The sequence below is a fragment of the Sinocyclocheilus rhinocerous genome, unplaced genomic scaffold, assembly GCF_001515625.1.
Source record: "Sinocyclocheilus rhinocerous isolate Xijiao unplaced genomic scaffold, SAMN03320098_v1.1 scaffold677, whole genome shotgun sequence".
Taxonomy (NCBI): Eukaryota; Metazoa; Chordata; class Actinopteri; order Cypriniformes; family Cyprinidae; genus Sinocyclocheilus; species Sinocyclocheilus rhinocerous.
This window is the reverse complement of record NW_015633185.1, coordinates 691299-701645: the sequence shown is the minus strand read 5'-3', so window position 1 is coordinate 701645 and position 10347 is coordinate 691299. Positions and strand designations below refer to the sequence as shown.

At 39.0% G+C, this 10347-nt stretch overlaps 1 protein-coding gene across 2 annotated transcripts in view; it reads right to left on the bottom strand.

The window, feature by feature from the left end:
- adka (adenosine kinase a) overlaps positions 1 to 10347 on the bottom strand; it is a 163611-nt gene that overhangs the window by 25112 nt on the left and 128152 nt on the right. For both annotated transcript variants that reach the window (XM_016556754.1, XM_016556755.1), the window contains exon 8: positions 728 to 763. In XM_016556754.1, the coding sequence (XP_016412240.1) occupies positions 728 to 763 (36 nt within the window). The remainder of the gene's footprint in view (positions 1 to 727; positions 764 to 10347) is intronic.

Genomic DNA, 10347 nt, shown 5'->3' with positions numbered 1-10347 from the left:
ATAACCCCCCCCCCCCCCCCCCAATGTACACTTGTGAATATGAGATGAGAAACGCTACTATTACATTTGCATTTCCCTGCTATTCAGACAGATAACTCATATTGTTTTGATGTGTTATGTGCAAACAAGGCCAATCAGTGTTTCCACATTCTGAGACTAAGGGGAAGGTGATGCAGTATTTATGAGCGGATGCGGCGCAGTATAATTGAGTGTAATGCCATGGCGAATCCTCGCACGGGTCTAATGAAGCTAACAAGGTGGGTTCCTCGACAAAGGCACCTGCCAGCCCTGCCCATTACACCGACAGGAAAGAAAGCAGCCCCTGAGGATTTCTTTTTCTTTTCCCAAGAGCATTCTCAAAATTCAATAAATAACATCTGTAGGCGATGTTGGGTGCAGACCTGGGAGGAATGCGTCATAACAGAAAAGGAGGGGGACGAGAGAGAGAGAGAAAGAGAGAGAGGAGAAGAGAATGTGTAAGAGTAGGGGAGAAAATGTGTTTGTGTGTGTGAGTGTAAGTGTGTGTGTGAGAAAGAGAGAGTGTGTGTGAGCCGGAGTGCTGGCTGAACAAAGAAACCATGACGACTGCCAGGTTGCTATGGCGACCACTGCAAGGGGGCCAAGAGAGTATAATAGCACATCAATCACTGTCCGAAAAAGAACTTCATTATCAGCTGAAAAATAATCCTTTAGGATCTGTTTAGGGTGTGATCCTCCATCCACTCACCTCAAAGCCTCGCTCTTGTGCAAACGCGGCGGCCTCCTGCAAAACAAAGCACACATGCAGCCTTAATTAATGAGAGCTTAGTGTAGCAATGATATTATTTCATTCAGGACACATTTCAAAGCTCTGTTAGAGTATGTATCACAGGATATACATTATATAACCTTCAGTTCTTTCTCCAAAACCCATGAAAGAATTGGAAAATTATATTTTCTTGACCTAATAATCATCAAATTTGTAATTTATAAAAGTAAAGAAAATCAGTTACAGGCATGCTGATACAATATATCATATATATCAATGCAGTGCGACTTTTTTTTTTTACATCTTTAAACACTATTCATAAGCAAATCTTTTAGCTGCGTCTATGAGGTGCAGATTCACACACAACCATGTGGGGTCGCTCTCATACATTTGGCATGCTTTAAATCGCGAATTATAATATAATGAATTACAATATTTTGACATGTCACAGTGTATCCAATGTATGTTTATGGTATGGTAAACTAGTCGCAGCTAATGTCGTTCACACCAAGAACGAGAACGATAACTATATTAGCGACCGCACCAACGGACGATAACGTGCTGCAGTTTTAAAGTCAGGTGGATTCTGATTGGCTGTCTTGATGTTTTTACCATTCATCAGCTGAAAAAAATGTTCTGAAAGTGATTCCAATGATATCGCTCCTCTGTGACACTACTGTTATAGTTGTGATGTAGACACAGAAAATTACAATGTTTATTAAAACTTCAAAATTACTGTCCTTGGAGTCAACTGACTTTGCCTCTAGATTGTGTGTAAATTCGCAATGATGCTACCGGTTAAAAAGACTATGTTACATAAAATATCACAACATGACCTGAAACTCAAGCTCAAGCAAGATGAATGAATAAAACAGCTTTATTGCAGATAATAAAAGGGCTCTGTGAGGGTTAAAAGATTCCAATTATGTGTGCTGGGCTTCGCCCTTTGCTCGACTGAACGGCTCTAGGGACCAGAGGGACAACCTCGGCCTTTTGAGAGGAAGAGGGGGTGGAAAGAACCAGTGCTTCATGGATGTAAGGGGTTGAGACCACCTGCAGTCTGTCTGCCTGTCAGAGGCACTGCATAATAGAGCTGATACATGTACATTAATCTATAATAGACCATCTGACATCACTCAAAACACTCCAACCTGGCATTTAGCTGTTTGTATTTGGTTCCAGTCAGAAGATTTTCCCTTTTCTGGGTCACAGAGCTGCAGCTACACCCATGTTTGTGTTCACTGCACAGAGGTCAAACACTCCAAGGTTAATCTTTGTGCCATAAATTTGGGGGAAAACTCCAGTCCCCATGGAGATAACCCACCACTAGGTTTCATGACACCAGTTACATCTCAATGATCTGATAATGCAGCCATCCAGCAGCCAAGGTGAGCCACTCTTTTATTAAGAGTGATTAAGCAGCATTATTTCAAGATTAGCTCCAGGAATTAGAGTTAATGCAACCCCACTGGAAAACTGTAATAGACCCTCTTCACAAGGCAAGACTATGGAAATGCTGGACTTGTAATAAATCTACACTTTGAAAGTCACTCTATTAGTTAAGAGGACAGGGAGACATGTGAAATGACAGGAGCCAGTCTCATTGTATTCTGTAAGGAGATAATGGATTAAATACATGTTAAGGCTGCTATGACACAACACTTTGTACTCCACTGACTTTGTCCCGTCCCAAACTCAAACCATAGAGTGCAACAGTCAGGTCCCCGAAAAAAAAAAATCTCATTCATTCTCTACATAGGGGAACTGATTTTTAATGATAACATTTAAACCTACAGATTCCTGGTGAACTACATTGCATATAATTCTGCAGAGAAAACTCCACCAATCAGAGAACTGCAACCAGCAAATATTTACATAGTTACACACATTATTACCTCGCCTCATTACTTTTACCTTTACCTCATTAAAGCTGTAGGTACTCAGTACATTTGTCTTCTTGTCTGATTTTCTAACTTTTTTGCTACACATCAAAGTAATGAACGTGGTTTGGTTCATGCCTTACAACTCTTCAACAAAGATGGATTGGAAAAATATTTCCAGAACCAAGGCAGCTAAAAAAAATTGGGCATGTAATGCTGCACTTCATTGGCTGAGCCAGAAGTTGTCATGTCAGGCAAATGAAACAAATGAGCTGAAATGTTTTGAAGGCACCACATAGCCACAGTGTTTATACTGTTCATGAATTAAACCTACAAATTGCTAACTTGTTGTGTCTACAAATTAAACTTGTAAAGTACGGTGTATACTGGATATGTTTGAAGTTGTGTAAAACGAACCCTTACACTTGACAGTCTCAGGAATGGCACAAAAATAGATCATGAAAAGAAGATGGACGGTGAAGAATAAAGGTGGCATAGAGGAGGTGAGGAGTGTCTGGGTGAGTGCACACTGACATCTGGTCTGGGTTAGAAATGTGGCCCTGACAGACCGGGCTGGGGAGCTCGCGAGGGCCAACCTCACTGGTTATTTACTTCAGCGCCCACTTTCATCTCCATCCTGTGCAGTTATCCATGTTGTGACGAAGCTCAAAGCAGAAAATGAAGAGTATTTCCCTTTGTGAATCAGGCCAGTGGGTTAGCCATGCCAGCTGCAAGAGGAAGGGCCCTTTAAAGACAGTTCAACAAAACGCACAGCCTAAGGGATGGGCTGAGCTCTGAAATCATCACCTAGCTAAACGAAGAAGAAAATAACAGCAGCAAAAACATACAAACACACACACACACACACACACACACACACACACACACACACAGAAGAAAAGGAGAACCAACTTGACCACACGGTCATAAGATGTTATTTTTCCCCACATTGTTTTTGTGCTGGTGATATAAACACTGGTGAACCGGTGACGGCCCAGACAGAAACAAAAACAAAGATGCAACTGTTGGTTACTCACAGGCCAATCACAGTGCAATTTCATTACGTTGTCTCAAACGTCCCACATAATCCTGCATGAGGCAGGACTGCATGCCCACGGGCTGTGACTGTACCAGGGGCAGTGCTGTCTGAGGGGGCCGGCAGATGGTTATTGATACAGTAATCTGGGCAGGGGAAGGGGAAGATTAGAGAGAAGAAAGCCAGCATTGCTGAGGTGTTAAAGGTACTCCCCTGAGAGTGCAGCAAGCCAACTGGAGCGTGACGTGCAACCGACAACAAACCAATAGAGAGAGACAAACAGAGAGACGGACGGATGGAGAAAGAGAGACACTGAGAGAGAGCGTCAAACAAGCCACAGAAGACAGGCCCTTTTGGTGGAAATTTATCTAAAGCCACTAATCCTATACTTACCACCACCAGATGCAATTACTGCTAAAGAGCTGGGAGTAAGCGAAGCCTGTCCTAGACACCACTTCCATTACTGATGACATGTCGCCCAGATATAGCTGCAAACAAAGCTTAAAATTACATCAGGAAATGGCTGATCGGCAGCGAATGACACAGCGTAGTGGTTTAGATCGCTAGGCTGCAAACCCAAAGGTCACAGTCTGAAGTTGAAACAGTAAATGGAGCGATACATGAAGTTACTGAGACCATCTTCCACCACTGTGACCTTGAGAAAGACACTTAAAAACCTTTAAAGAACACAATTTTCTCTCCTATGTTGGTACAATTACTGAATTACTGAAACAGGAAGTTAGGACAAGGCATTCAAGGGCAAGGCATCACTGGTTCTAAAAACCATTTACAAAGCATTTTATTATATGACACTGCATTTAAGAAATATCCATCCATCCTCAAAGCTAATGGATACAAACATTTCCAGCATTGTTTTATTTATTGCAAATTAAAAACAAATTGTCTCGTGAAAAATACATTAAAATTCTCACACTTAAAAATATGCTGCTAAACAGTAACATTTTGCAGCCATGTGAAAATGTTGGCAAGGCAAACAAAAAATAACTACTGGCTTCACCAGGCCTGCAGAAAAAAAAAATCCTTATTATTGAGTACAGCACTCTGTATCACTGTCACACTTGGGTTTATGATGCTTCATTTTAGATACCACAGAGATCTGAGAGGTTGAGAAATGCTACGGGCAGGTTCTGTAATTCGGCGTAAGATGCGTTCTGGTATCCTGGACGTGAGCTTGTGTTGATGCTGTTTAGAGCGTGTGGGATGATGGATGTTGATGTAGCTGCAGATGGCGGGCGTCCAGGTGGACTGCAGACTGCAGAGGCAGTGTGGAGGGGGGGACTGGGCCTGCTTTTCCTGCGGCTCACCTCTGCTAACTGCTCCACTCCCGCTGGCATAAGTACAACGAGCATGTGACAATTCAGAGGGGAACGAAAATATCCACAGGGCACATCATAAAAAAAACCCACACTGCAGCCATGATAACAAGATCATGAAAACATCCCATCTGCATATACAGTGCCCTAATCTAAACCACAATTAAAATTGTAGTCTTTAATTGTATTGTATTTTAATTGAATTGAATTGTATTTTATTAAATGTAACTTATTCTTGTGATGCAAAGCTGAATTTTCAGCAGCCATTAGTTCGGTCTTCAGTTCACATGATCTATCAGAAATTATTCTAATATGCTGATTTAGTGCTTCAAGGGATAGTTCACCCAAAAATGAAAATTCTGTCATTAATATACAAGCTACAAGAATACTTTTTCGTGCGCAAAGAAAACAAAAATAACGCGTTCACAAGAGTACCACAACGCATGCGTGTTAATTCCTCTGCTTGCAAACAAGGCGCAACGCATCCGGGTTCTACGTCAGTTGTTGAAGTCGTTATTTTAGAGCACAAAAAGTATTCTCGTAGCTTCGTAAAATTACGGTTGAACCACTGATGTCACATGGACTTTTTAACGATGTCCTTACTACCTTTCTGGGCCTTGAACGTGGTAGTTCTGTTGCTGTCTATGCAGGGTCAGAAAGCTCTCGGATTTCAACAAAAATATCTTAATTTGTGTTACGAAGATGAACGAAGGTCTTACGGGTTTGGAACGACATGAAGGTGACCAGTGTTGGGCAAATTACTCTGAAAATGTAATCAAATTACTGATTACTGTAATTCAGTCAGTAACGTATAGAGACCTCGGCTTGTAACTATACTCTAATTACTATTTAGAAAATTATAACGCATTAAATTACTCCGTTACTAAAAAAGTAATCAAATTACAGTAACGCGTTACTAAGTAATGCGTTACTGCCCAACACTGAAGGTGAGTAATTAATGACAGAATTTTCATTTTTGGGTGAACTATCCCTTTAATTATTATTTGTGCTCAGTTATTTATAATTGTTCTTATTATCTTTTAAATATTATTATATCAATGTTAAAAACCTTTTGCTCCTTAATATTTTTGTGGAAACTGTGGGACATTTCTTTCAGGAAAGCTCAAAAGAGCAGCATTTATTTGAAATAGAAAATTTATGTAACATTATTCATGTCTTTACTTTCACTTTTAGCCAATTTAATGCATCCTTGCTGAACAAATATATTAATTTAATATTTCTATCTTACTTATCCCAAACTTTTTGAATCGTAGTTTATCATGGTTTCAACAAAAAATATTAAGCAGCAAAACTGTTTTCAACATTTATAATAAGAAGAAATGCTTCTTGAGCAGCAAATCAGCATATTAGAATGATCTCTGAAGGATCAGGTGACACTGAAGACTGGAGTAATGATGCTGAAAATTCAGCTTTGCCATCACAGGAATAAATTACATTTTAAAATATATTCAAATAGAAAGTTATTTTAAATTATAATGATATTTCACAATATTACCGTTTTACTTTATTTTTCATCAAATAAATGCAGCCTTGGTGAGCATAAGAGACTTTTCAAAAATAATAAAACATTTTTTGAAAGAAGTATATTGTATGTAATAGAATCTACATTTTAAGGTTCCAAATATGATTTGGGTCACTATACTGCATATGGATAGAGAGAAGACCTTTGAATAAAAAAAAAAAAAGGTTTTTACATGCTGTCATTTTGGGATGTTAATTTAACTTTCTTCTTTCTTGCATGTGGAGAGCTTAAAAAGGTGCCTCCTGCTCTTGATCTGCTCTCCGCCTTTTGATTCAGCTTGCAAGCTGAGAAAGCTCTGCCTGAGCTCTCTGCTGAGCACTTCAAACATGTCTTTGTTAAACAATGCATGAGAAGCAATCACTAGCTGTAATGATATCATTACCAGAATCATGAGTGCTGACTGCCGTCTCTCCTGGCCTGTTAGGTGGGGAAACAACAATAAAACCCCCCCCCAAAAGCACATGACATCTCCCTCAATGACAACCTTATTAGCGCAATCCGAGTACGTTCCGATCAATTTCAAAGCCTGCCATTGTCCGCACTTCATTGCAAGAATGCGTGTTAGCACCTAAACAAGGTTGTGGGATTCTGACAGTAGCTTAAGCTCTTGCATGATTAATACAGGCTAACGGTAAGTATAGAGACCATACACACACACACATTCATAAGCAGGGCCACAGAGTCACAGACTGGTCTGACACACACATACAGATGAAGAATGACGTGATGCTTCAGATGAGTCAACGGTGCTTGTTCGATGTATTCATCCTCAGGGGAACATCCACAAACACGTCCACAAACAGGATAACAAAACCTACTGGAGGAGCTGAAACGGCTCAAAAACATTACATTTCTCACTAAATTCAGAAAGGTTACATCATAAATCATTGCTATTCTTACATCATGACTTAATACATTAAAAGCAAGGAACTTCCTTTTCTTTTGTTGAAACTCTTGACAATGAACACTGACAATTAAATCAGTCAAATACTAATTAATCTGCCATTTTTTGACCAATTTAAAATGATTAGGATTAGCTGATTAACAGATGTAAATCTATTCAAATTCTACTAACAGTCTTAAAGAAAGGATAAAAAAAAATTCATTAAAAAAAAAGTAAATGAAGTTTTTTTTTTTTTAATTCATAAATTAAACTCAGCAAATCTGATTTGATATTATGTACCACTGGACACCCTACTATATTTTATTTATTTATTTATATCTACCTTTTATTTTTTAGAGCAATAAGCTACAAGTTACAATGATTTTACCATGGTTAAGCTGGTAACAAAGCACACCTAAAACGCCTTAAAGTGGCAAAATCCCTGCAACATAAGGCCTTAAGCTGCTTACTGCTTATATAAGAATATTATACACACCTAAAACGCCTTAAGGTGGCAAAATCCCTGCAACATAAGGCCTTAAGCTGCTTACTGCTTATATAAAAAAGAATATTATAAAATAGTATTTATTATTAATAATAATAATAACAACAACAATAATAATATGGATTATATATATATATATAGATTTAATATTACTTAAGTATCATCATTATAATTTATGATAGTAATAAAAACCATCATCATCCTGAACAAATAATCTTATTAAACAAGTATAATACGCTTAATTGTATGCTGTTAACAACGTTGCAAATTTGCCCATTAATACTAAATTAATCTTTTACAATAATAATATTTTTACAATACCTTCAATCATAAATTCTCATCCAATCAGAATTTAGAATCATGACTACCTGTTTTATGAATAGGCTTTTAACAGCCTTGTATAATAGTGTCAGTTGAACTAAATTGTAAAGTCACTAATGAGGGGTACTTCACTGCAGACAACATAAGTACCCCCCACAGGAGATAATCAATATGAGGCATACATTCACAGATATATGTGTGTGTGTCGGTGTGTGTCAGAAATGACCGTGGAACCCTTCTGTTAACCAAAATGACTGATGTGTGGGGCGTCAGAGCGGGTAAGTGTTAAACTTTCCCAAATCATCCTGGCAACAACCAGCTGACATCCTACACTCAACTCCACAGTGACAGAAATACACTGGGCTCGGTGGCAGCTATTGATCGGCCCTCAACACAATACCGTCTCTTCCATCCATCATCACTCTGCGTCTCTAAAGAGAGCCAGGCGCCTCTGCCGCTGTACCTATTAAAGGCAGCGCCGGCCCGGGTTCACTCTCGCCCTCAAATCTGTGTTATGGAACTCCCCATCAAGCTGAAAATGGCCTCTGTGGCTCAATGTGAGGGATATTCTGGGGAAAGCCTCCTGAGTCCTCTGATTATAGTTGTTAGCTGAACTTCCCTATTGTGACCCTCTCTGATCCAGCAGTGACACATACAAGCCCACAACTATCATCCTGAGATACAAAAACGGACTATGGACTTTAAATCTATAGAAGTATTTGTCTTTTATGTAAAGATCACACACTAAACAATAATTTATGAATTATGATGCTTTTTCAATATAATAAAATACATAATTCTATAATATTCATAAACAATACTGATACTACTACTACTACTAGTTAAAACCAATAATAATAAAACCATCATCATCATCAACAACAACAAACAATCTTGCTTAACTGGGGCTTTAAAATATAAATTATGAATTTCCATGACCTTTCCAGTTGTTTGTGGTTACTGTATAAAGAATTTAAAAAAATATACTTTCATTCAGTCCAATTTCCTAATAAATCTTAAAAAAAAAAAAAACTTCATTGCCAAATTTGTAAAAATTTTCTTACACAACTTCCCCCCTTCTTTTGAAGGGGAAAAAAAAAACACATTAGTACTGTTTTGTTAGTGTCTCTTGCTCCCTGAGAGCAAATCACTTGTCCTACCACTCCTAACGGTCTCTCCACACAGCGATGTCTTGCAGGTCATTGTTTAGGGGTTGAGAGTAGACAGACGGCTGTAATTGAGTGCAGTGAGTGATGCAGTAAAGCACTCGTGTAGAGTGTGCATCGCGTGAGTCTCCCTGACAGCATCCAGCTCGAGCATTGATTTAATTACCTCACCTTGCATCTCTCTCTCTTTCTGCATTTCCCTCTTTCCTTCTGCTCTGAATTCAGACAGATGCTTCCAAACTACTTTAAAACATTTTTTTGCTAACCATGTAAAACATCACCAAATGTCTCAGGAAGACTTCTAAGCATCTCAGAGGGGGCCTGCCACGGCTCAGAGCTCTGGAAATGTCCGTGTTTGATTGTCAACAAGATTTTTAGAACTTGACATCTGTCTCTCAATATTTGTGTGTGTGTGTATGTGTGCAGCTGTCTGAATCAGCTGGGAGATGGGGCCCAATGTCAGGCATATCTCTCATCGCCTCAGGCTACCAGCATGAACTGTCCGTCACCTACACGCAATCAGCGGGGGAGGACACACACTCCTGCACAAGAAAATATCACTGTAGATATGCAAACATGCACGTATCCTTCCACAAAAAAAAAGCACAGTGGTTACTGTCAATGGATGAGTCTAGATGTAGAGCCCCAGACAGAGTCATAATTAGGCCCAGACGGATTCTGGACATTTTCTGCATTTTCTGTCCTGATTATAGAGGAAAATCTGTGGAATAGATTTTCTAACATTACTTAAAGCTGCAGTCCGTAACTTTTTTTGGTTAAAAATGATCCGAAATCAATATTTGAGCAAGTACATAACCAGCCAGTGTTCGAAACTATCGCCTTACTTTAGCCCGATTCACAACGGTAAGCTTATAAGAATGTTTTCTAATTTGAGTGGTACAGGTAGGTTTTCGTGGGAAATTCGAGCATG